The 26,242-nt window shown below is 40.1% G+C and overlaps 1 protein-coding gene across 2 annotated transcripts; it reads left to right on the top strand.

The window, feature by feature from the left end:
* Positions 1-1,037: 1,037 nt before the first annotated feature.
* LOC113172003 (solute carrier organic anion transporter family member 5A1-like) lies at positions 1,038-26,242 on the top strand. 2 transcript variants are annotated; one of them, XM_026374779.1, is made up of 10 exons: positions 1,038-2,919; positions 6,353-7,138; positions 15,651-15,783; positions 16,465-16,682; positions 17,321-17,485; positions 20,760-20,958; positions 21,804-21,963; positions 22,251-22,495; positions 22,970-23,034; positions 23,835-26,242. In XM_026374779.1, exons 1-10 carry the CDS (start codon positions 1,281-1,283, stop codon positions 24,353-24,355), a joined length of 4,131 nt encoding a protein of 1,376 aa, XP_026230564.1. In that variant the 5' UTR covers positions 1,038-1,280; the 3' UTR covers positions 24,356-26,242. The 2 variants fall into 2 exon arrangements, with proteins under 2 accessions (XP_026230564.1, XP_026230566.1); XM_026374781.1 differs by lacking the exon at positions 1,038-2,919 and adding an exon at positions 4,551-4,612 and having other exon boundaries at positions 5,730-7,138.

Below are 26,242 nucleotides of genomic sequence, written 5' to 3'. Positions count from 1 at the left end.
TGGAGACTTTTCATACACTCATTATGTAGGTGAAAATGTAAAATGTTGATAATGAGGGGACATTCGAGTCGTATGCACAGTTGAACTTCAGTATTTGAGGCTAAAATGTTGGCTGTTTATAGAAACCTGTGATTGACTGAGGGTGAAATCAGGGCAACACCCACTGGGGGGGACACAGTTCTGACTGTGGATGTATTGAGCAGTTATCCAGGTGTAACAGTGTGACTTAGATAACCTAGATAACAACAGGCTAATATTTAAAGGAAGTGGTATTTATAAATGTGTAACTTACTGAATGTAAAAATACATGTGAAACATGCTGCATATGTTTAAAAATGTGTTGTAAGTCCTTTAATTCTTAAAATGGACTTAACGTCTAAATGTTAGTTGCTTCTTTTCGTGCTTAGCAACATGGCTGCCACTGAAGTTAATTTATTCTCTTCTGTCACCCCTTGCAAACATTTGGATAAGATATCTTCCAGTGAACAGCTGGTGCGTAGAACGAAGTTGATCAAATTACTGCAGAGAGCTTGAAGTCACTCTGCGATTCCAGTTAATGCTGATAAGTGAAACCTTATGGTCCAATTAGCTCATCGCTGAATTACAAGCTATTGGTTAAGATACAGGGGTGTTTTGTTTCCTTACATTGCTCTGTGTCCTGCATTTGGGTTCAACCTGCCTGGTCTGAGCTGCTATTGAGGAAGTTACATGTAATATGTAGAGGAAAAGAGGATGAAACACACTGAATCTGTCAAATCACATAAGCACAGTTTGTGAAACTCTCCTTATCTGTGTTTATCTCAAACTCAAAGTTCTACTTCAACTGAACATTTACTTGTTCCTTTTCCCTTTATTAAATTGTAATTTAATGCGGGGACTCTGAAACATAGTAGTGTGGAACTTGTGACCACTCTCTGTGGACATAACTACGGCATGAACTACAAATAGGGAAAAAGAAAATTTACAGCCGCCCTCAGTGACTTGTCACCTGTTTTGCTCTATTACTTAAAAAACACATAGAAAATGTGTCAAACCGCTCCTGTTCCTGGAATGAACCAAAGCCTGATGACCCTCCCTTTACTTCCTGCTCTCAAACACAGTGAGCTCCACTCTGTCCATTTATTTCCTTGTTCCCTCCTCTTCAGATCTACAGTTTAAGGATGGGTGGAACCAACATGTGGTGAAGTGTAAGAGCTGACAGACTCCATTCACTGCACAAACACATGTTGTTGAGATCAGAACTCAAACTAGTTTCACTTCTAACAAAGTGAAACTTTGAAATGGCACAGAAAGGAGTTCAGCTGGACCGAGAAACCTTCTCTTGTTCCATCTGTCTGGATCTACTGAAGGATCCTGTGACTATTCCCTGTGGACACAGTTACTGTATGAACTGTATTAACAGTTTCTGGGATGAAGAGGATGGTAAGAAACTCTACAGCTGCCCTCAGTGTAGACAGACCTTCACACCGAGACCTGTGCTGGTTAAAAACACCATGTTAGCAGTTTTAGTGGAGGAGCTGAAGAAGACTGGACTCCAAGCTGCTCCTGCTGATCACTGCTATGCTGGACCTGAAGATGTGGCCTGTGATGTCTGCACTGGGAGAAAACTGAAAGCTCTCAAGTCCTGTCTTCAATGTCTGGTTTCATACTGTGAGAAACACCTTCAGCCTCATTATGATGCAGCTCAGTTAAAGAAACACAAACTGGTGGAGCCCTCCAAGAAGCTCCAGGAGAACATCTGCTCTCGTCACGATGAGGTGAAGAAGATGTTCTGTCGTACTGATCAGCAGTGTATCTGTTATCTCTGCTCTGTGGATCAACATAAAGGTCACGACACAGTCTCAGCTGCAGCAGAAAGGACTGAGAGGCAGAGAGAGCTGGAGGGGAGTCGACAAAAACTCCAGCAGAGAATCCAGGACAGAGAGAAAGAGGTGAAGCTGCTTCAACAGGAGGTGGAGGCTATCAATCACTCTGCTGGTAAAACAGTGGAGCACAGTGAGAAGATCTTCACTCAGCTGATTGGTCTCATTGACAAAAGAAGGTCTGATGTGAAGCAGCAGATCAGATCCCAGCAGGAAACTGAAGTGAGTCGAGTCAAAGAGCTTCAGGAGAAGCTGGAGCAGGAGATCACTGAGCTGAAGAGGAAAGACGCTGAGCTGGAGCAGCTCTCACACACAGAGGATCACAGCCAGTTTCTACACAACTACCCCTCAGTGTCAGCACTCAGTCAATCTACACACTCATCCAGCATCAATATCCGTCCTCTGAGATACTTTGAGGATGTGACAGCAGCTGTGTCAGAGCTCAGAGACAAACTACAGGACATTCTGAGGGAGACATGGACAAATATCTCACAGACAGTGACTGAAGTGGATGTTTTACTGTCAAATCCAGAACCAAAGACCAGAGCTGGATTCTTAAAATACTCACAAGAAATCACACTGGATCCAAACACAGCAAACAGATATCTGTTATTATCTGAGGGAAACAGAAAAGTTACAGTAATGAGGGACAAACAGTCTTATTCTAGTCACACAGACAGATTCACTTTTTTTTTCCAGGTCCTGAGTAGAGAGAGTCTGACTGGACGTTGTTACTGGGAGGTGGAGTGGAGCGGGAGAGGAGATGTTGATGTAGCAGTCGCATACAAGAATATCAGCAGAACAGGGAACTGGAAGGAATGTGGATTTGGGAACAATGATAAATCTTGGTCATTAATATGTGACAACAGCAGTTACGCATTTCTGTACAACAATATTGAAACTCCAGTCTCAGTTCCTCCGTCCTCCAGAATAGGAGTTTACCTGGATCACAGAGCAGGTGTTCTGTCCTTCTACAGCGTCTCTGAAACCATGACTCTCCTCCACAGAGTCCAGACCACATTCACTCAGCCTCTCTATGCTGGTCTACGTCTTTGTGGTCCTCCTGGAAACACTGCTCAGCTTTGTGAGCTTTAGGCTAATTTTACTGAACAGATAATTCTCATTGATTTCATCTAGAATTTTTGTGTCGTTCCACATTTCTAAAGTCTAACTGCTATAATACTAACTATCCAGTTATTCCCAGAAAAAGGCTAGTAGACAAGTTCTACAACTAAAAAAAACAAAAAAACAAAAACAAAATAAACTATAGCGATGTTAAAGTAACATTATAATCTTAAAAAGTTAAGTAATATATTTAGACTCTGGTAACATATGTACACTGTGCATTAAGTGTAGTAAATATTATTTCACTGCTGTTAGTTTGATATATACTCAATATATCAGCTGGAGGAATGTCTGTACATTTATTAAGTTAATAACTAAAATGTAAAAAGGTGTTTACTATATGTTATATCACCAATCATTCTATGTTTTGTCTGCTATTTGCAGATGTGAATTTGTCCAGTAGAGGCCACTCTTAATATAAACACAACACCAACAGCTCTGGTGCAATTTTCACTTGGTTATTGTTTGTGGAGCTCACACTGATTCTTAGACACAGGTGTGGTTCCAGCTTTGTAGCCTCTACTGTTTCACCATGTCAGTGCTCCTACCTGTAAAGTCAGCTCCAGGTTTGGAGTTGAAATGGATCTTAACTCGCCTGAAGAGAGCTTAACAAGAATTTTGATCCACATCTGATCACCTAACATCCGATTTGTGCCTCACTAATGCTTTTTGCTTTTGCTTTTGAGTGTTATTTTCAAGTGTCCACATCAGTGTTGTTGGCACATTTCCACAGTCTTTATTGCTCTTTGTGGTGTCCTTTATGCAAATAGACACTGCAGCTCACAAATATTCCATTATTAAATGACATTATGTGTGGGTGTAATTTGCAGGGTGTGTTCAGGTGTTGTCACATTCAGACATGTAGGTAAAGTTGCTAATTACTTATTGCAAAAATTAATTTTAATTAAATTAAATTTTACTTTTAGCTTTTCATGTGTTCATTGTCAAAGACAAAGAAACTCTAACAAGTACACCTTTGACTGTAACAGATAAGATCCAGTGTATTACACAAATTCCTCTAATTGATTAATATTACTTTTGTTGTCAATTTGAATAACTTTTTTCGATTAATACACACATAATGCCTGGGACTATGGTGATTGTTATGCTTGATTTTGAGTGTTTTAACAGATCTTAATGCTTTATATGAGAATGTTTTGGGCTTTGCCGAATAAAAACGAGTTTGATTGAATAAACAGCTATATTTAAATGGTTTACTTAATGAGATAGAATTATACTTAATGTATAACAGATTCTGGTTTGTCCAGGGTTTTTATCTTTCTGCATTTTGTGTTGTTAGTCAGTAACTCTTTTCACTTTAAGGTCAATAATAAGTTATTTAGACTACATCTCTGCAGATTTGTAAAGCCTGTATTTGCCTTTATATAATTAGCAACTTACTTGTGAGTAAAACAAGAATATTAATTAAAGATAAAAGTAAAATATATATTTTTTATTATAACAATGAGCAACATCAGTTCAGTTAATCTCACAGTCACAAACTTTAATTTAATTTATCATAAAAACCTTCATCAAAACAAATCAGCCTCAGCCTCTGTTTGCTTCCACACACCCGGCTTTTATTTTGAAGGACTTCCTGTACGAACTCCCCACAGCTCTGTCAGGTGAGATTCAACAAGAACGGATTTTTCTAATGTTTTATTCTTCTGTCCTCCCACAGAACCTGGTGTAACTCGAATATAAAGGATTAAAGATCGTCTCGTCGACTTCAGAGTGACAGGTTATTGTTGGTGTTTTATTAATCGGCGACCGGTTTAGCTGCTAGCGTTAGCTGTGCGGCTAGCTAGTTCGGAGTAAAATTCGAAATAACGTGAAGGCTCTAAACAGCTAGCATCATTAAAAAACAAACTAAAGTCGAAATATAACACAATATGTGCAGTTCCTCGAGTGTATCTAACATTTTTGTTGTAATAAGAAGTGGTTGTCGGGCGCTAAGTGGACATTCATTAACGTTAATTAAACTGTTAACGGTAATTGAAGTTAGCCGTTACTCTAACGTTATATTATAACATTTCTAATTTATCAGTAAACAGTAACTACTCGATATATAAGGAATATATCGTTAGTGTTACACGAATCTACATATAAAACTATTTTATATGTCTCCTTAGCGTAAATCGTTAATGTGGATTCGCATTATGACAGTTTGTAGAGCTACAGGTGCAATACACCATACATTTATATGTATGTTTGTTTGTTTGTTAATCATATCGTAAGAAAATCAGTGCATTTTTAATTTTTTAACACTTTAATCTAAGTGATTCCACTCAGTCTTCACACAAAATACAGATTAGAAACAAAGCAGCTTAATAAGAACTGAAGCTCTTATTTTGAATTCCTCTTCTTTCGGTTCCGGTGGAGCAGCTGATGAGTTGCTGTTTTCAAAACAGCACTGCAGTGTTTCTGAGCAGCGGGATCATCCGAGCAGACTGTCCCCACTCTCCGCGGACTTCTCGCGTTTCACCCTTGTTTTCCTCGACGGCTCCTCTTTTAAAGTCATTTTTAGTATTTTTCCGCGCATATCTCGAAGGATTTGCACAGATATCTAATGACTAAATGACAGCCTCTCGCCCTTTGGGAGGACAGCTGGTGCGGTGATGACATCGGAGGGGGTTGAAGGGATGCCCTTGACTTGGGGAGGAGGAGTTAGGAGTAGAAGGGGGGTAATATCGTTTAATATACCTAAAGAAGTGACATTGTAACTGTGATCTTCATTGGCAGGGGCGATAGGGATGCGGCGCAGGCTCTGCGAATTCATTTCATCCCTGCCAGCCGCGGAGCAGCAGCGTCTTGCAGAGAGAGGCCATTGAGTGGAAATGTTGTGCATCTGCAGGGAGCCCTGGCCCTAGAGCTCCGCTGGTCGAGCTGTAGAGGCCTGAGTGGTCTCCGGATTACATGGTGGCAGAAGGCAAGTGTGCATGAAAAGATAAACAACGCCAGAGGCTGTTCTGCATGTGCTGCAGATAAGCAGAAGCTGTGAGTCTGCGTTCCGATTGGTCGTCATTGTTGCTTTTTTGGGCCTCTTTGGGTACTGCAGACTCTATTTGTGGGAGTACATGTACCCATCAATAATAGATGTAATGGGCAGCAGCCCCTGAACTGTCGGTGAAGCCTTGGAGCTAGGCTGGTTATTTTTTCTAACCTTTATTAAAACATTTGACTGAACAGAATGGCTGAGCATGAGGAAGTAGAGTTGTCGGAGTCTCTTCAGAAGGAGGATGGATTTTCAAGCGAACCGGAGGAGCCAGGTACAAACTTTAAATCTAAAAGTTTGCCTGTATTAAATGAAGCAGCTCCTCAGGAGGAAACCTTACTAGCAAGTGCAGTGCGAATGTCCATAACAGCAGAAGACAGCGCTGAATTCATACAACTCGCAGCTCAGACTGAGTCTTTCCAGGCAGAGTCCCCAACTAAAACTAACTACCAGCCAAAGCCTGGAAAGTCGGCGCTGAACAGGCCGAGCTCGTACATGGAGAACACAGAGATACGTAGGAGTAAAACCATGGCAAGGAGGAAGCCCCCTGGGTTTTTTACTTCCAGGCTAGCTCAGATTCGTCTGCCCAGTAGGAAATATCTGGGCCTTATTTTACAGGACTCTCGCTGCTTCCTCTTCTGCATGTGCTACCTGACATTCATCCAGTCTCTCATGGTGTCGGGCTACCTCAGCAGCGTCATTACTACCATAGAAAAAAGGTACAGTCTTAGAAGTTCAGAATCAGGCCTCCTTGTCAGCTGTTTCGACATAGGGAGCCTCGTGGTAGTCGTTTTCATCAGCTACTTTGGCGGAAGAGGTCAGAGGCCTCGCTGGCTGGCGGTTGGCGGGGTTTTCATCGCCGTGGGTGCTGCCCTCTTCTCCTTACCTCACTTCATCTCTCCGGCCTACCAGATCCAAGAGGTCAACTCGTCTTCGGCCAACGAAGGCTTATGCATGAACAGCAATTCCAGCAGCAGGGATCGCATTGACATCACATCCTGTCCCAGAGACCAGGAGGGCAATGAGCACAACCTGTACGTGGCGCTGTTCATCATTGCTCAAATCCTGGTGGGCATGGGATCCACACCCATCTATACGCTCGGACCCACCTACCTGGATGACAACGTCAAGAAGGAGAATGCCTCGCTGTATCTAGGTAAGAGTTTGTGGGAATAAGTGAGGACAGGAAGAGCTCAAACACTAACCACCATCAGCAAAATTCAAGCGCTGAAGCTCCTAGTGCCTCTATAGTTAACAATATATTTAATCAGTTAAATCAGCTGGGCAGCCAATTGTTTAAATATAAAAAAGTGTTTGAGTCTCAGTAAGCTTTACTTTTATTTTATGTTCTTTATCTTCAATTCAGATGACATTCATAGCCCCCAGAAAATCTGTTACAGGATAGTCAAAATGACGACACAAACTACCATGTTCATATAAAAAAAAATACAGCACTGGAGGGCTCCCACCATCACATAGTCTTTCTTAAAGTAATGTAAATCAACATATATATATATATAATATAAATGGTCTTGCTGAAAATTGTGCTCAATATAGCTATAACTGAAACATGTTTAATATAGTTGTAAATGCTGTACCAGTGATCAGCCATATCTTATTGATAAATTATTATTTAATTAAATTTTTACATTGTTCCACAGGAATTCTCGCCCCAGTTGACTCAAACAAGCTAAAGCCTATTTAAACCAACAAGTGAGATCTGGGTTATGAAAGAGAGTAGGGGAAGCGAAGGGAAGAGGGGAAGTTCTGTGAACTCCCGTTGTTGGGAAGTGGGGATGAAAGTTTCAAAGAGGCTCGGCTCTGGTCCAGCCTCTCTTTGTCTTCTGTCTAAAACAACCAGAGTAGAAGAAACAAGGCTTTGATCAGTGGAGCAGCCAGTTAGTAGTACGATGTCACCTGCAACAAGTCTGGAGAGTGAAATGTGTTTGGACACTTTCCACAAAAAGAGTACACAAAATTTGTCAATTTTCAAAATAAGGCAGCCTTTTGGTTTCCAAAGGAAGGAATAGTTGGTGAATAGTTGTTCCTAGCAACTTGTCAGGTGCTGTTGAATATTTGGCTGTAGATCAGTAGAGCAGCCAGTTAATGGTACAGGGTTACCTTCAGGGCTTCTGCAACATTTGGATGTGTGTCAAAAAAAAGGCTGAAAAAAAAACTTAACTAATCACGAGGACGTTTTTCAAAGATTTTTCTTGGCCATGTAACAGTGCATTTCACATTGTCTGACAGTTAGAGGACAAATCAGTTGTATTTTGAATACTCCCCATTCAATAATGATCAGCAATCAATTACCTCTATTCAGCAATGTCTATCAGTCTGCAGCCTACATTATTTGTCTGTGCAGCAGACATCTGTAGTTATCCAAAAATAATTGAAGACACAGCAGCCACACACCACTGAGTGTTATGTTTGTCTATTCCAGTCTACCATCAGGGTTATCTTGAACTGTTTTACAAACTGGTGGTGTCTTTGTGTGTTTTATAAGGGGAAAGTCTTATAATGCATATGATGGAACTAAATTGAATTATGTAAAAATATTATCTCTCTTGAGTCTCCCAAAGTTAGGAATCATTAAGGTACACTCTTCATTTATCAATATTGTGACCAGAGCGCTCAAAGAAAATTCATAATTTAAGGATATTTATGAACAATGTTTTGGGAAAAAGTAATGTCCAAGATCTTGTGACATTATCTCACTGTTTAAACTAAAAATGTAATTTATTTAGGATAGACTTTTATTAATTCCACAGCAGTGAAATTCAGTTTGCAGCAGCAGAAGGAAACAGAAACAAGCCAAGTTAAAAACAAACAAATTTAAATATATCAATATTAAAGTAACCTTAAGTAACATGTTCATTTGTGTATTACTGCAGTGATATATTGTAAAAGGCTGATGGCAGTCGGGAAAAACGACCTGCGGTAGTGCAGATAGTTTTGCTCACACCAGTCCACAAAGTCAGTAATGACCCCTCTGTATCCCTGCCTATTCCCCCTACATACAGTACACAGCTAACGATGGTGGTGTGATGGTGTGGTGTGAGAATTTCTGCAGGTGACAGTGGAGGGAGTTGTACTGTTACTATATTATTATGTATAATATAGTGGAACAACTAATAAACTTTGGTGATGTTTTGCTTTTGTGACTACTGAATGAAAATGTTTCCAGTTGGTGGTGAGCAGCAGGACAAAGCAGTGCAGCCAGCAGGAGCAGATTCTTTTGGACTGCAGAAACATGTTGGTGTGGTTGGTTGGTTTAATGGAAAGCGACAGCTTCTCCAGTCACTGTAATGAGGACATGGTCTGTTAAAAATCATCCCAGACCAGTCCAGTATCTTGAAAAGCCCAAACCTTTTATGTTTGTCTTGCTTGCATTTATTCTACAAAGTAAGCAGCTTTTTGTTGGAAAAAGTTGGCTCTTGTATCACAACCTACTCCAATGTACCCATATTATTTTTTCTTGTCAATTAATTAATTTGAAAAGCAGCTTTGTGCAACGGATGCATTTACACATCTAATAAAATTCTGACTATTAATTTACACGTAAGCCATCTTTCAAATCCTATCTTTGAGCACTGACCCAAAAAATTTTTTTTCTTACGTTCAAGCACTCAACTTGTTCAAGAGGAAAACTAAAAAAAAACATTGTGGTAATTTCTAGTTTGCAGTCAGCTTAAAATTCTGTCCAGGTGTTAAAATGACACAACATACAAATGTGTGTTTGTATTGTGGACACTCTCCCTTCTCTTTGCAAGAGCTGAGATCTACAGTGTGTCCGATGTTGAATCACCATGAACTCTGCACAAAGGTCTGACTGTTCATAGATAGGCCTCTTATGCTACTTAGCCTACTTAGGTTATTATGTTAGTGGCAGAACATGAGATAAGTGGAGACAAATGTCTTAAGTAAATCTGCAGCCATACTGTGGATTCAGCAGGAATGCCATTTTAAGAGACCACCGCTATGTTCATTTAGCCTACTGCTTCATCTCTGCAGACACTTTAAAAACACAGATTGATTGGAGGCTTACGAAAGGGGGAATTTCCTGGCACCAGCCTCCATTAAATGCAAACCTAAATCAATCAGCACCATTTGTCTTGTAATTCATCATAAGATCAAGGGCGTCTTTTGGCCAACAATGAGACAGATATAAACTTTACTGAATCTCAAGTCACCAGCCCAACACTGACACAGACCAGAGGCCAAAATGTTAAGACTGATGATCTTGACACTACGATTAAATTAAAAAAACATTTACTATATATTTGAATGTAGGGAAACTAGTTCTGGCTGAAGTATCTAAAGTCACTAAATAGCTAATACAATTAGAGAAGGTAATGGTAGATTTTTAAATTTAAAAAAAACATCGTTATTACCACACTGTTTTGTGTCTGTAGTGTATTTGTGCAGTGGACTTGTGCTCTGCAGTTCAATAAACATTTTGGTCCACTTTGGCCCTGCCTTGCGTTAGCCTACATATGAGACCATGCCCAAAGGCATAACATTAGAATAATTCAGAACAATATGGCTTTGTAACCCCAATAGGAGACGCTCTGTTTGGCTCCCATGCAAAGCAGCGAGCTACTCTGCAGCCACTTGAAATTTTAATATGCCAGCTCAGAGATGCAATATGGTCCTTACTGGGTTTAATAGCACATAACATGTAGCTGTTTTTGTGGTTCTGGTTGTGGCTCTGAAACCAAACCCTAAGTAGATCCTCAAGTGCATCTACTGTACATACTGGGCTGGCAAACAGCAGAATACAGTTGTGGACAGATTTCAGACAGTTTCAGCTGTCTCAGGCTTGGATGGTGCCCCCTTCAGACTATATGTTTTTGCCTTTTGTAGATGTCTGGTAGAACTCCATAGACGCTCTTTTCAGAATAGTGTAGTTATTAGCCATTGTTTGGTGGTTTTAGCTGTGTTTTTAGGGTCATTATCCTGTTGGAGGACCCACAACCTCTGAGTAAGACAGAGATTTCAGATACTGCACAGTCTTTCTTTTTCTACTTAATAGTTTTCATTGTGCCTTTGACTTCACTTTATATGTCTTTGGAAGTTGTCTTTGGCTCTTGTTTACCATACACACTATCTTTCTTTTCGTTCTGTGCCTGGATTTCCTCTTACAGTCACATACAGGGAAGATGGCAACAGTCCCAGGGACCTTAAACTTCTTAATAGTATTTGCAACCATAGTCACAGGGACATCAAGCTGCTTGGAGAAGGTCTTAAAGCCTTTACTTTTAACAAGTTTGTCTTTAATCGTCTTTCTGACCTCCTCAGACGACTCTCTACTTCTTTTGTACAGTGTGGCGCACACACAGTAATACCAAGCAGCATCACGTTGCCTTATGCACTCATTGTGTTACCAGGTACTTGAATGAGAGCAATTTATAAATAGTTTAATTTTTGATGAGATAAAACCCACAGTCATAAATCTACTTCCTCCACTTGAATAGTATTTTTTTTAATCTCTTCCTTCCAAAATCTCTGGAGAATCCCTTTTAAATACTGAGTGGTTTTAGCAGTTGTGATGGTTAAGCTGTAGATTAAAAGTTGCATTGTTCAGCAGTTGCTATCAGCAGCACGTTGAACACTGACAGACTGAGGATCAGGAAAATAATCTGAAGTCACAAGTGCAGGAAACCTGTTCACAGATTTTATTGAGGCAGAGAGTCTGATGGTGGCACAGACAGCCCGATGGGAAATTGTAATGAGACTGTGCTGTGTCAGCAGGTTGCCATGACAACAGCATCATGCCATAACATTTCATTATGTGTGGCTCTGTCCCCTTTCTGTGCCATGGTCTGACCTGACCTGGCCCGTCTGTCTCTCTTTCTGCCTGTCTCTCTGTCTCTCTGTCTCTCTGTCTGCCTATCAAACTGTTCAAACACTACATCACAGCTCACTCAGCATTTACTTGTCATGTGGTGGCAAGAGAAAAAATACTGCTGCAGTTAAGTAGTCTTTAAAAGGCTATACATCACAAATGAACCCATCCATCAACCAGCAAAGATTTTATGAAACCTCACATAAAACTTGGCAGCACTGTTCCTGATTTATGTTAATGTGATTGAAAGCTTACAAGCGTTTTCTTGTTGATCGAGGATTGCATCCTTCTGCAGCTCTTAAAACCTTTAAAAACATTCAGTAATTTTAGATATTTATCAACAGTGTTAGCCACCAGCAGTGGCTCTTACATAGTTTTCCCTCTGATTTACAGCAGACATCAATCTATTTTATGGCCATGTTGCAGTGCATGGCGCTGGTCCAGCTCATGTAATCAGGCTTGTAGAGAGCCAGACTACAGATGGAACTTTTGTTAGTGATGCAGTAACACCTGAAAGCGCTCTCTGTCTGTACTTTCATCATGTCTGTGATGGTGATGCAACATCCTGGCACCACTAGAGTGTTCATAATCGCTGCAAGGAACCCTGCTGAGGGCATTATGACATTATTAGTATTATCAAACTCTAATCGGCAGTTAACGACACATTGTGTGAGTAAGTTGCAGAGATAGAAAATGTATTAAAATAAAAATGGATAATTATCCACCTGCTCACTACAAGGGCTGGGGATGCTTCAAGTGAAAATGACTCACAGCATATTTCTAAACCAGATCTGACCAGATCAGGCTGCTTGGCTGCATATACCTGTTGTATAACTGACATTGGTGAAGGCAGCACAGTGGATACAGATATTCATGGATCAGGATACACTGCATTTACTGTATGTCCTTCAAAACAACCACTATGTCAGATAAGGTTCTGCTATGACTCTGGAAAGAGACATGTCAGATTACAAACAAATTATTGACTGATACACAATTATGGCGATCATTCAAGAATGGATTAGAGAGAGACATCTGGATTCAAAAGTATGTGTCAAACTAATGATGAAAATAATAAATAATAATTGACAAATTTGCCTGTAAAATTACAAAAGTCACATTTTCCACAACTTTAGTAGACATAATCCATTCTGGTAATAGTCCAAACCCTTAAGATAATAATGTATCTATGTTTTATAACACAATAAAATAGGCATTTGGCATGTTGGATAGTGACTTGAACATTGAACAACTACTATCACATTCATTTTCCTTCAATGACTAGGTCTGTTAATCAGACCTAATCATTGTTATCAAAGACTTGTCCTGCTTATAGTGTACACTGAAGGGCAGTGTGCGGATGAAAATCAGTTTGCTTTGATACCAAGTTTTCCCCCATCAGCACAAACACTGCTGCCTCAACAGCAGAAGACTCATGTCCACACATCCAGCTATCTGTCTCTTTCTGCTCATCCCTTATTCCTCATGTCTGCCTTTCATGTCTATTTGCCTTTAATTCTTTCATTTTCTTTGTCTCACCTTATTCTTTGCTTTCATTTTTGGTACCTGTAGTTATTCTGCTACCCTGTTTCTCTTGTTTTTTTTTACTTTACGTTTATCTTTCATGTGCATTATCAGTTTGTACACAGGAAAAGAAACACTACAAAGAATAAATACAAAAAAATCATCATGTGTCATTTCTGAAAGGAAACTTGAACATTCTCTCATCATCTTTCTCAGTCTTTATCTCTTTCAGTTTATTTTTCCTCGTATCTCAGCAGCACCTGGTCACCTGCCTTACAACCAGCAGCCAAGTCACTTTTCATCCCTCTGCTCATTGTCTGTGCCACATTGCATAACAGGCTGCCAGCTGGGGGTTTTCCCTGTTCCGTAGCTAGATATAGGATTATCTGCAATGCTGCTTGTTCCCCTTGGAAAACCCAATCCCTCAATCCCTACACTTTATCATCCCAGACTCTGGCTGTCCCAGCCAGATGATGTAATAGTCAAGTAAAGAGATGAGATGAAGGGTCAGAAAATGCACGTCTGTGAAGATGAGTAACTGCAGCACTCACACTGCTGCTGAAATATCTATTTCTGGAATGTCTTCTTCTAATGCGATAGATAAACTACCAATTCTAGTCCCAACTATTGGGGAAGTTGCCTGTCTTGTCCAGGGTTTATGCAAAAATAAAAAATAAACACCTTCAAGAATCACATTGTATTTATATAAAAAAGGAGCAAACCATCAAGAGAAAGGAAAAGATGCAAAGTTTCAACAGAAAGCAAAAGCAAAAATAAGTGTTTGCTGAGATGGAGAACTTGCAACATGCAAAACCAGATGGCTTGTGCTCACTTCACTTGCATTGTAGGTGTACAAAAACAGCATATTGATAAAAGTGTGGTGTTTTATTCCAAATAACACTGTCCACAAATAAAGGATTGGATTCTAATTTACGGCCCAACGTCAGCCATCGTACTTGTTGATCAGTAGTTATGTATCATTAGGAAGTTGCTGTTTTAGTTTGAAAAGTACAACAATGGTGAGTAAAACGTACACAGGACATAACTGGAACTGCTACTGATGTGAACTCAGAGCACCCAGTGAGTTCCCAGCAGTTTGATAATGCTCGTTATGGTCCGGTGCCTGGCCCAGCTTAGTTTTTAAGTTAGGCCACCTGATTTTTGTGTTCTCTTTCAACCCCAGCCAAGGAATTTAGGATATTAAATCCCTCTAATTGGAGAAATCTAATTCTCAGCCTAAAGTAGGCCTCTTTTTGAGCGGTCATATGATCTGCACGCAAGACCCATACACATGGCCTTTTGTACCCCACTTTTAAAGCCAGATTAGTTTTGATTTAAAGTGTTATATAAGGGTTAAAGTTAGTCATTGAGTTTGGATAATTGAATGAATTTGACACAGAAATTGATATACTGCAGTTCTTCTCAGACAAATGTTGCTTAAATGACGTACATAAGACCAGAGACAACCCAGGGACAGGACAATACAAAATCTGATTTATAGAAGTGAAATTGTCAGTTGTCTAAAACTGTATGTTTAGGCTAAAACAGCCTCTCTGATAGGAAACCAGCTGGTAATTTAAATCCAATTAGGTGACTGGTAAAATAGCAGAAGTGGACTTTGGAGGGAGCATGCCAAAATGCATTAAAGCAGTGATTGCAATTCGGGGTTATTGAATCAAATACTGATTTCTGAATGTTGTTCAGTCAAAACATTATCATCAATGTGATTATATGTGAATAGATTTTAGAGTGAGTTTTCTTTGTATTATTCAAATTCTGCAAACATTGTGTCATCTTCATTATTTTGAGGGGTTGTCATTTCCTCTAAATGTATGTTCTAAGTAACAATGGGTTTTATTCGAAATTTCTGAGAATTATTGTCAGCGGTTCACAAAAAATAAAACAAAGCTGTTCATTTCATCAAACCTGAGAAACAGACTATTTTGCAGTGGTTAATTATTTCTTTCCAGAGCTGTATAAGATACATTAAACATTAAATCAAATTGTGATGTAAAACAGATTTGCTCTTTTTAGAAACAACTTTTTCTGCACATATTTCTTCTTTTTCGTCAAATCATCTGTTTTCTTTTGTTTGTTGCCTGTGTGGTGGCTTGAGGAGACAAAACCATAGTTAAAAGAGGAGTAAATATTCATAACATGGACACAAACAAGGCTGGATGATAATGTTGCTCCATCTGCTGGATGTGCCCCTACTGACCAGAGAATTAATATTATAGCTGTAAAGTTCATGTTCTATTTTTCTCTATTAGTTATTCTCTATGTTTCCCCTTTTCAGCCATCATGTATGTGATGGGAGCACTGGGTCCAGCAGCTGGATATCTGTTGGGAGGAGTCCTCATCGGTTTTTACGTGGACCCCAAGACTGTTGTCAACATTGACCAGAGTGACCCTCGCTTCATCGGCAACTGGTGAGACCAATATGCTGCTTTTTATTGATGGAGAGTGTGTTTGTGTTCAGCATGTATGTTTATATACAGTATATATGTATGTGTATGTATATATATAGATGTTTGTATATATATGTATTGAATTGACTGGTACATTTTTGAGTATTATGTTACTGTGATATAGCATGTTCAACAATTACCACATTAACTATCTACCAAATTAAAAAACTGTATGTGCATGAAACTTCACACATTGAGAATCTTTCAAAACACACCATCACTTTATATAAATAAGCATGTCTTTAGGTCACGTTTCTGGGCATATCTCATATCTATCTGTATTCTGCTGGCGTGCATGAGATGCAGTTAGTCATCTATTTACAGCTCTCAGTGATGCCATCCTCTAGCTGACAGCATAACCAGTGACTCAGTAGCAAACAGCCACAGCCTTCCTACATGAATAGGTGATGATAACAGGAATAGGATGGATGAGTGTACCGGTAACTTGCACAAGCCCACGTTTTATATATTTCTCTATGTGCACACTAATGAGACACACAGATACAAAGAGGTTAGACTCACTCTTTATAGCATGGATCAGGGAGTAACGTGACTTTTCTTTAAATGACTTGACTTCACCTCTTTCGAAGAAAACCTACTTTCTTGTATTTCAAATATTTCAATCCTTCCTTGCCTGTGTAGGTGGAGTGGCTTCCTGCTGTGCGCTGTGGCCATGTTGCTGGTCATCTTCCCCATGTTCACCTTCCCCAAGAAGCTACCACCCCGACACAAGAAGAAGAAGAGGAGGAAAAAGCTGAGCCTAGATGACCTGTCCAGTGATGACGACGTCCTCAAGGAGAAGAGCAACAACAAGAGCCAGACGGTCACCTCGTCAATGGGTTTTGGGAAGGACATTAAAGGTACCAGACGGGGTTACTGTGAAATACTGTGACATGTAATTGTAAGCTGCTGGTCTTACTGATGATGCCAACTAAGAATGAGTGAGAGAGTGTTTCTTTGATGAGGTCAACACAGAATAAAAAATGAAAATGATCCACAAATGACCTAGTTATGACTTCTCAGTTTCCAGACAGTGCATTAAAGACTGATAGTTCAGTCCAGAATGTCAGCAGAACAGAGAGGATTGAATTCTTTCAGACAGCAGAGATTACTGTTATAACATGGAAAGAGTGGCTTCTTTCTCAAGGAGAAGATGGGGACATTTCATTGTTATTGATTTAGTCCTAGAAGGACTTTCAACAGCTCTGTGATGCACTGCCCTGATTAATTTCTAGTAAAGTACATAACAGTGTGATAAATGAGTCACCTGCATAGCTTAAACAAAGTTACAGAAATATTAGATATAAATCCTCCCCACTAATGTCACAGTATTGTTAACTGTAATACACTGTAGGAATTCTCAAAATGTAAAGAAAGATCATATTGGAATTGTGATTATATTTAATATTTGTATATTTTAAAAGTTAAAATTAGGGAATTAAGGAAAACAGAAGCAAGCATACAGACAAAATGAAAACTTTCTTTTCCCCTTTTCCAGACTTACCTAAAGCTGCAGTGAGGATTCTTAGCAACGTGACCTTCTTGTTCGTCAGTCTGTCCTACACGGCAGAGAGCGCCATTGTCACAGCTTTCATCACCTTTATTCCCAAGTTCATCGAGTCGCAGTTTGGCATCCCAGCCTCCAGCGCCAGCATCTACACTGGTGAGCTCAGTTACACACCTCACTGTACCAAAGCATCTCTACTAATTCTACTAATTTCTACTGTTGTGATTGTGATCATCATAACTGCTCTCCTCCTCTCTGCAACAGCACAGACAAAAGGCAGGCAGGCCATAATTTTCATAACACCCAGAAATTAATTTCTGCCACTTCTGCTGTGCTCTGCTGGTTTTATCATAGAACAGAGCTGGAGAGGCCCAGAGCTGCAAGCCAACACACATTAATAATAATGGAAATCTGGTCTTCAAATGAAGCATGCACCTGACACACTGCTAGGACACTGAGTGCATTACACACAGACACACACCCATATCCTGTATACACTTACAGTCACATGCTAAATGCATACTTTAACTGTTATTTATGTATACATTAACTGCTCACACACATAATGTCCTAACGGCATGCATGTTACATATAAAATGTTTTAGAGATCATTATAAGCACATGGATAAATGTGCCAGAAGGTGGGTAAGCACTAGTGTGTAAAGCTATGTTTTGACCATCATATTCCCTCTACAGTGAGTATCAGGCCATAAATCTGCTGAGCCCAGTGACATGCGTCATTCTGTAGCTTGAACCTACTCTACCTTTAACCTGACCCAGCTTGTTTGTAAATATGAGGCCTTGAGCTTAATATTGTGTATTGTATCTGCTTAGGTAACTTGCCCTTCTGTTTCATCTGAATGTCATTGTTTAATTGTCTGTCCTCCTTATTTCTCCTTATCAATATTTGCCATTTAATTCCCCATTTTGTATAAAATAAACAACAATAAAGCTACAATAAAGTTTCAGTTCGGATCAGCTGAGAAATGTGACTGTAAATCAAGTTCTGCACCTATTTGTGAAGTTTATGAACAGATTAATTAAATTACTAGTATTTAGTGGCAGCTGTGTCAGGTGTAGTAGCAGCAGAGAGGAGCTGGACAATGAGGGTGCAGGAGCAGAACAGAGACCTGAGGGAATCAGAGCCAAGCAATTAGCTATTAGGGATATAACAACTGTGAAACGGAGACCAAATCCACAACACAAAATGCCCATGGTGTGACTCTGGAGTCTCGTGTACATTTAGTTCAAAATGCCAAAAACAAATTCTCTTCGTGAAGCTGCAAAATCGACACAATATCCTGAAAATCTGATACTTTCATGATAACAGGACCTTTTTTGGCCCATGAACGCAGGCGTCAGCTTAAGAAATTCTCACAGTGTCTTTGTAGAGGGTGTAGTGTGATCTGCCTGTTATCTGCAGATCTGGGGTCAGTGCAGAGCATAGGTCGTCATCATTACAGGGGAAACACTGCTCTCAGTTGTTCAAATACCAACATCAAACTAAAGTAAATTGTGCATGAGCGTGAGATGGCAGGCTGATCTATACAGTCATCTGACTACAGTGATATTATTAATACAGAGCTGATTAATACAGTGCTGAAAACAATGGTGGCCATTCAGTCCTGGTGGTTTCTCCTAAGTAGTCAAATGTAGCACGACAGCAAATCTGGTGGAGCCCAAAAAGTATTATTGTCATAGACTGTTATGAATAAAGAGATGTGTGTGACAATGTTGACAGGACGCCCCAAACTGCAAACTGGCTATTGTTCGTGTACTGTGCGTCCACAGGTGCCATGAGTCACCTGAGCTTTCCACACAAAAGCCTTTTTATTATTGTGTTTAAACATTGACCAAACAAATTGTGTCTTCTATTAGATAGCAGATAGACACATTAGTCTTTCTTGAATTAGAAGAATATCCATATTGGAAGACATCAGAAATGTTTTAGTGTTACATAACTGTCTGCTGTAGGTGGAGTGGGCTGTGAAGCCTCTGATTAAAACTGCCAGTCATGTTTTCATATTATTCTAACATCTAGTGAGTCAAATCAAATGATCCCTTGGAAACCTGCTCATGGACTTGTGAAGGTCTCTGTGGAGTGTGAGTTTGGTTTGGCAGCTGAGTGGGTAGAGCAAGGCAGAACCACGCACATGCAAAGATTTGTCATTCTAGTCCCTGAGCAGATTAAGTATGATAACCTGTTTGAAATCACTCTGTGTCTTTGTTTTGTCCTGGACTATAGCATGAAGCAATAACAGGAGGCTTTGTTTGGAGTCCATGTGCATAATTTTCAGTCTAATGATGCATCTGTCTCTTCAAGGTTTTATGTGTTTTCCTGCTCATCTCTGTCAGTCCTTTAAGGCAGATATGTTTGTGTCCATTTTATTTAGGCACTTTTTTATTTATGCTATGCATTATTTTTTCTTACACATGAGCGAGAAATCTCAAGCACAGACAAAGGTTTTATGTAGTTGGAGCCATTCTGTACTAAAAATATCTCTGAGGTCTCACAGAACAGCTCTTCTGCCTGGTGTTTTTCCTTAAGCTCAAACTGCATTGTTAATTGGAGAGAATGCTGCTTCGCGCAGGACAGAAAGCTGCAGGACATGTTATTATCTAAGATTTACTGAAAAGGCAGTAACTCTACCTGGGTTAGAAATTCACTTCCTTCGGGGCCACCCACACTAAAGATATGTGCTGTCATGGTAATGCAAGGCTGCCCGGAGGCAGCTGTTCTTGTGATTGCTGCTGTTTCTTTAGGATTTGTCACGTCATTAAGAAAAACAAGAATGAAGGCTGCAAAACCAAAGTTATGCAATTGAATCCAATTTTTAAAAGTAGAATTTAAAGTAAATTATGACTTCCTACATAAGATACATCTTCTTTTTCTATCTTGTAGGTTTGTGCTGCTTTGTCAAGACAACAAAGTTTTACTTTAGACATTTAAATACAGAATGCACAATTTAAAAGAAAAACTATATTGTGATAGAAATTGAAAGACATACATTTTATATTTAAAGCTGCATTCATGGATTTCGGGTCACTAGAGGTCAGAAAAGTGACAAAAACTAGTTGATTGAAACAAAACCATAAAAGCAAACACTAGCATATGTTTAGCATAGTTTATATGTCCACTGGATAAATATAAGTCCACTATTCACTCTACTGTTACCTCTGGCTTGGTCTGTTTAAAACTGTTTAATGAAGCTACAGAGGAAAGTTTTGTCAGCGTAAAGATTCATGGAGTTTTTAAGCTTAAACTTAACAGTTTAAGTCACATCGTCACTGAAATACATTTGTTCATATTTTTACCAGCCTGGACACCAGATAAGATCAACTGTTAGACCCCCTGTGTAATGCTTTGGATTAAACCACATATTAGTTAACCCAGTAGTTTTTCAAATTTGTGCCTTTCCTTTCCCCCCAGGTGTGATTATTGTGCCCAGCGCTGGTGTGGGTATCGTCCTGGGAGGCTACATCATTAAAAAGCTGAAGCTAGGAGCCCGCGAGTCAGCCAAGCTGGCCATGATCTGCAGTGGAGTCTCCCTGCTCTGCTTCTCTACACTGTTCATTGTGGGCTGTGAGAGCATCAACCTCGGAGGAATCAACATCCCATACACCACTGGGTGAGAAGCCTTGAAGGGGGAAAACTGAATGAGTTGAATTTGGGGAAGCGGTGTGTTGTCATATATTACTGCTGGCGAGAAAGAACAATGTCACTGCAATTTTAGGGCTGTATGTTTTGTGTCTAATTTGAATTGAAAATGTACTGCTTCAAGTGCTTTAAGTGCTCTAAGTGCAGGTGATTATGGAGGACAGGTAGATGGCCAAACACATTTAAAAGATGAAGAAGAGCAGAGAGAACACACACAAGTAAAAGTTAAGTGGACAGAGTGTAAAGGAAGATTAAAAAAACACATCCAATAGATAGAGGTCAAATGGAGAAAGAGAAAAGACTTTAGTGACACTGTAAGCTCCTCAACAGCATCTCAAGAGCCATTTTCAACCTGCAATGTCAAATACAACAGAGGCGTTGGTTTGTTTTCCTTATCTTCAGTTCTGTTTTATAAGTCTCCTTTTGTTGTCTTTGTCTCTCTGCTTGTTCGACTCTTTTCTTCATCATCTTTGTCTTTTCATCCTAATGTTCTTACTGTCCTCCTTTCATCCTGTTTTGCTCTTCATCTCCCATCTCGTCATTTTAGTTTCTTCCTTGTCTCTTCTTCTTCTCCATTTTGCTTCTACATGACTTTTTCTCTCCTTTGCTTGTGTCGGTCATTCAGATTTTTTTTTGTCCCTGCTTATTTCTTTCTTCTTACAAATCAATATCAAATAAAAATAAATAATTATAATGTTATTAAATAATAATAAAAAACAAAACTAAACAACATTTATTTCAGACGGACTTGTAATTTTAGAATTAGAAGTTTTAAAATGTAAAAGCTGTGTATCTCTTCGTGTCTTCTCTCTCCAGACCCACTCTCACCATGACCCAGAGGAACCTAACTGGAGGCTGTAATGTGAACTGTGGCTGTAAAATCCATGAGTACGCCCCAGTTTGCGGTTCTGATGGCATCACATACTTTAACCCCTGCTTGGCTGGCTGCAGCAGCGTGGTCAATGATAGCAACGGGGTAAGAGCCAGGCAGAATGGATAACCAGAACAAGCTAACGCAGTTGTTCATCGGTGACTTTAGTGTCAACTCTCTTCTTAAAGAATCTTTTACACATTTTGTGTTTCTATGTGAGTCAAACATTGAAGATTTTATCACAAGATGTATCACTCAGTTCTTCTAAAATGTTGACTAAAGGCTAACAGTCTTCTTCATGATTGTTTCAATTGTTTACAGTTGTTACTCTAATTCCAATTAAAACTGCCTATTGAAATCAAAATCCATTCATTTCCCTGTCTGTCCTCCAGATTCGGAACTACTCAGACTGCGCCTGCGTCCAGAGCCGGCAGGTCATCACACCGTCGTCCAGTGGTCAGGGCAGCAACCAGCTGCAGCTCGTCATAGTCAAGACCTACCTGAACGAGAACGGCTACGCTGTGTCAGGGAAGTGTGACCGCACCTGCAGTACCCTCATCCCCTTCCTCATCTTCCTCTTCATCGTCACTCTCATCACAGCCTGCGCCCAGCCCTCCGCCATCATTGTCACCCTCAGGTCAGGTCTTATAAAATACAATTTGTGTTACTGACTGAAGTCATATTCTGGGATAATATGGGATAAGAAAGTAGACCAAGAAACTCTGGAACTAATATATGATAGGTGTATTATATTAATCAGCAATAGTCACGAAATTATTGTTTAGCTGCAAATTCTTGTTTAAAAAATGATGAATTTAGGAATTCTGAATTTAGCACAAACATTTCTTTACTCTTAATGAGCTAAACTCCATTATCTCCCAAAACTAATTTATAACTGTGCTTCTTAAAACGAAAAAGATGAGCATGACACAAATGGACTGAGTGGACACTTATCTCCTAAAATTTAAATTCTTGAATTTAAACCATAATTCTTTGGATCATGTAGCAGATTTTTTTACATCTGTCTGTTCATACTAACTGTAACTGGTTCACTTCATAGTCTATCTTGTTTCTCAGTCTCTGTCTTTCTTTGTGCTGCTGTGTGTTGCAGGTCTGTAGCGGAGCAGGAGAGGCCGTTTGCTCTGGGAATGCAGTTTGTACTCCTCAGGACTCTTGGTGAGTAGAAAAACTACTCCCTCATATTTATTTGGGGGCATGAGAAACGTCTAAAAGAGTAGAATATCAAAGGTCTTATTTCAGGGGGATTGCTCTTATAAAGTTCTTTATCAGGGCAGAGGAGAATACGAGCGTCAGCTTGATGCACTGATTGTAAATGCACTGCACTGCACATTCACAGTTGCTGACCAATGGGCTGATTTAGCTTTGGGGAAAGAGATGTTGTCTGTTTAATGCCTCAACATCACTGTTCTACTGAGTAAGGACTAAGGAGGTAAATTGGATTTGATAAATGGGACTGTCAGAAAGCTGCTGTCAGTATGAATTAGAAAACACAGAGACTGTTGGGTGTGGAGTTCCTCTACTGCTCTTCAACTTGCGGAACAAGTCGAAGAGCTGTTGGCTTTGTCCATAAGCTTTAGGGACATTTAATTGCTAAATCACTAGCGTAAAATAAGCATTGTTCCATCTCAATTTTTAGTTTTTCGATGTCATTTCTATGCTCATAATTTTTCTTTTTTCTCCCTTTCTCCTTTTCTTCTCTCTCGCCCTGTCACCCCTTTTCTGTATTTTTACAATGTTCTTGTCTTTTCTCTGCCTGGCTCTTAACTCAACTCTTAACTCGTGTCTTTCTTCACTCATCAATTCCCTCTCTTGAATATCCATCCCCCTTTTTATTGCCACTTTCTCTTTTTCCTTAATGTTGATGTCATGTACAACTTCTCTTTTCTCTCCTCCTTTTCTTATGTCTTCTCCCATCTCTCTTCCTCTTCTCATCTTTACTCCTTTTCTCTATTCAGCCTACATCCCCACACCCATTTACTTTGGTGCTGTCATAGACACCACCTGCATGTTATGGCAGCAGGACTGCGGAGTCCACGGCTCCTGCTGGGAGTATGACGTCACATCTCTGCGCTTTGTTTACTTCGGCCTTGCTGCCAGTCTCAAGTTCCTCGGTTTCCTCTTCATCTTCCTCACCTGGTACTCCATTAAGTACAAGGAGGAGCGGGTGGAGCGCTGGCTAAAGCGCCACCTGTCACCCGTCGACACTGTGGGAAGTCTCGTCTGCCACCCAGGCGGCCACAAGGGCCACGCACGCACTCGGTCCTGCCCCGTTAACATCCCACGAAGCGACCCTAACGGGATGCCAGTTAGTGGCCCGCCACGCGCCGGCACCCTCAACAGAGGCGTCAGCACCCAGAGCTGCCCTGGCAATGAGCTAAAAGCAATAACTGTTCCCCCTGTGGCTGCGACGCCAACTGCTGCGGCACCCACCTCTGCATCAGCCCGATCACTGGAACAGGTTTCAGTCCGAGTCTGATTTCAGAGCGGAGATGGATTAACGAGGCAGGTCTCAGTTAGACGTTATTCTGACATCCAGTCCGCTGGATTTTAGCTGCTGTCTAAAGCACTAATCATTGTGTGGAATTCCTGCTCTCATCCCAAAACTGTTTTTGTCTATTAAAACACTGGAGGTCCTGTTTTATTCTGCATCTCCACACGAGTTGTTGAATGATGGAAAAATGTACAATTATAGGGTCCAACCAGCCTAGAGACGCTCCTTTCACAGGAAAAATCTGCTTGGTTGGTGAAAATGTTGAAAGGGGCTGGGTGCTTTCTTTGTGATCCACCAGCCGTTACAGCAAGAAAACAAAGGATCCTCGCTTTGTATGGAAGAGAGTTCATCACTCATAAACCCCACCTGCTCCACCCCCTCCTCGGCAATATGTGCCTTCTGTCACAATGGTCCTCACGTGTATAGTTCACGTACAAATACGGTAAAACTGGACATCCCTCAGACTGTGGTCACCTGAACAGATACCTCAGCTTTGCTGATTCTCTCACTTTCCCTTCACGTCACGTTTGTGTGCTTCTTCTATTCATTTATGTTTTTTATTTTTCCACCCTTATGAGAGCAAATTCTGTTATGTGGGAACTGCAAATCAGCACTCTCACTGTTCCACAAAAAAAAAAACTATAAAAACTATGGCAATGTGATACACTACAAGTGTTAAGAACTAGAAACCAGTGGCATGGTGCTATGTGGAAAACAATGTTTAGCGTCCATTTTCTTGTTCTTTTAGTTGTTTTTAGGGTTAAAAACATTTGAAAAGAACCCAACTGGACAACAGGTCACTGGGCTAAGCAGCTTGGCTCACACAAAATGCATTCCTGTTCGATGCAAGGCCTTTTGTTGCTCCCCTAACACAATGACACGCAGTATTACCGCTGGAAGTCAGATTGTGTGGTTTTTGCCAGCTCTATACAATGCATCCATACATCTGAGCCATTTCCCCCTGACTGGCACCCCGATAAGTGGTTTAACCTGAAAAGAACAGGATTGGCATTTTTCTCCTGACCACATTCCTGGCTGGACAAGTCACCAGGGATCCTTCACACGACTGGAAGAAGAATGAAGAAAAACAATGCTCGGAGGAGTTTGGGGGATTTTGGGACAGGCAATGCGCTCTGGCATTCTTGACTGACTGTATTTTGGGCTGCTTAGCAAGCTCAATGAGAGATCCATCATCACCGCAACATTTGTACTGAACACGTAGGAAGGACAAGTAGTTGACCATCATGTAGAGGTCATAGTTTAGTCATCTGTTGTTCGTCAGCTGCATTTCGTCAGTTTGTCCGTGAATTTCAGATTCTAGATAGAAAGTTAGTTTAGTGCCCGGTGTCATAGCTAATTGTTGAACCATAGTCCTGATGATTTATAGGTCATGATCTTGCCTGAAAGAATACAATCCACAGTTTTCTTTGTCACATGCTGGACAATAGTTAGCATATATGCATTTCAAGTGGAATGACAGTGACTGATCACAGTCGAGCTGCAGCTAATGATAGTCTTCTATTAATCTACAGGTTATTCTTTAAAACTAAACAATGAATTCTTGATCTAAAAAAAATTCTCAGAGCCCCAAGGTGAAATTCAGCAAATTCTTCCATTTTAGTTTTAACATGAATCTAAAGAATCTTTGTTTTTTCTTGATAATTGAGTTAAATATTTAATCACTTTAATTACAAATAATATTGTCTGTTATATTTCTGTCAGTTGACTAATTGATAATCTTAACAGCACTAGGTTGTCTCCAGATACGTTATTCGACATTTAAGGCCTAGAGATTTAAATAGTATTTGTGCAGAATATTTTTTGCCGCAGTCGTTTCACCGAGCCAGGACTTCACTGTAAAAAAAAAAAAAA

This window comes from Anabas testudineus, chromosome 17 (genome assembly GCF_900324465.2).
Source record: "Anabas testudineus chromosome 17, fAnaTes1.2, whole genome shotgun sequence".
NCBI classification, from domain to species: Eukaryota; Metazoa; Chordata; class Actinopteri; order Anabantiformes; family Anabantidae; genus Anabas; species Anabas testudineus.
The sequence above is the reverse complement of the archived record's forward strand: the minus strand, read 5'-3'. Positions and strand labels throughout refer to the sequence as shown.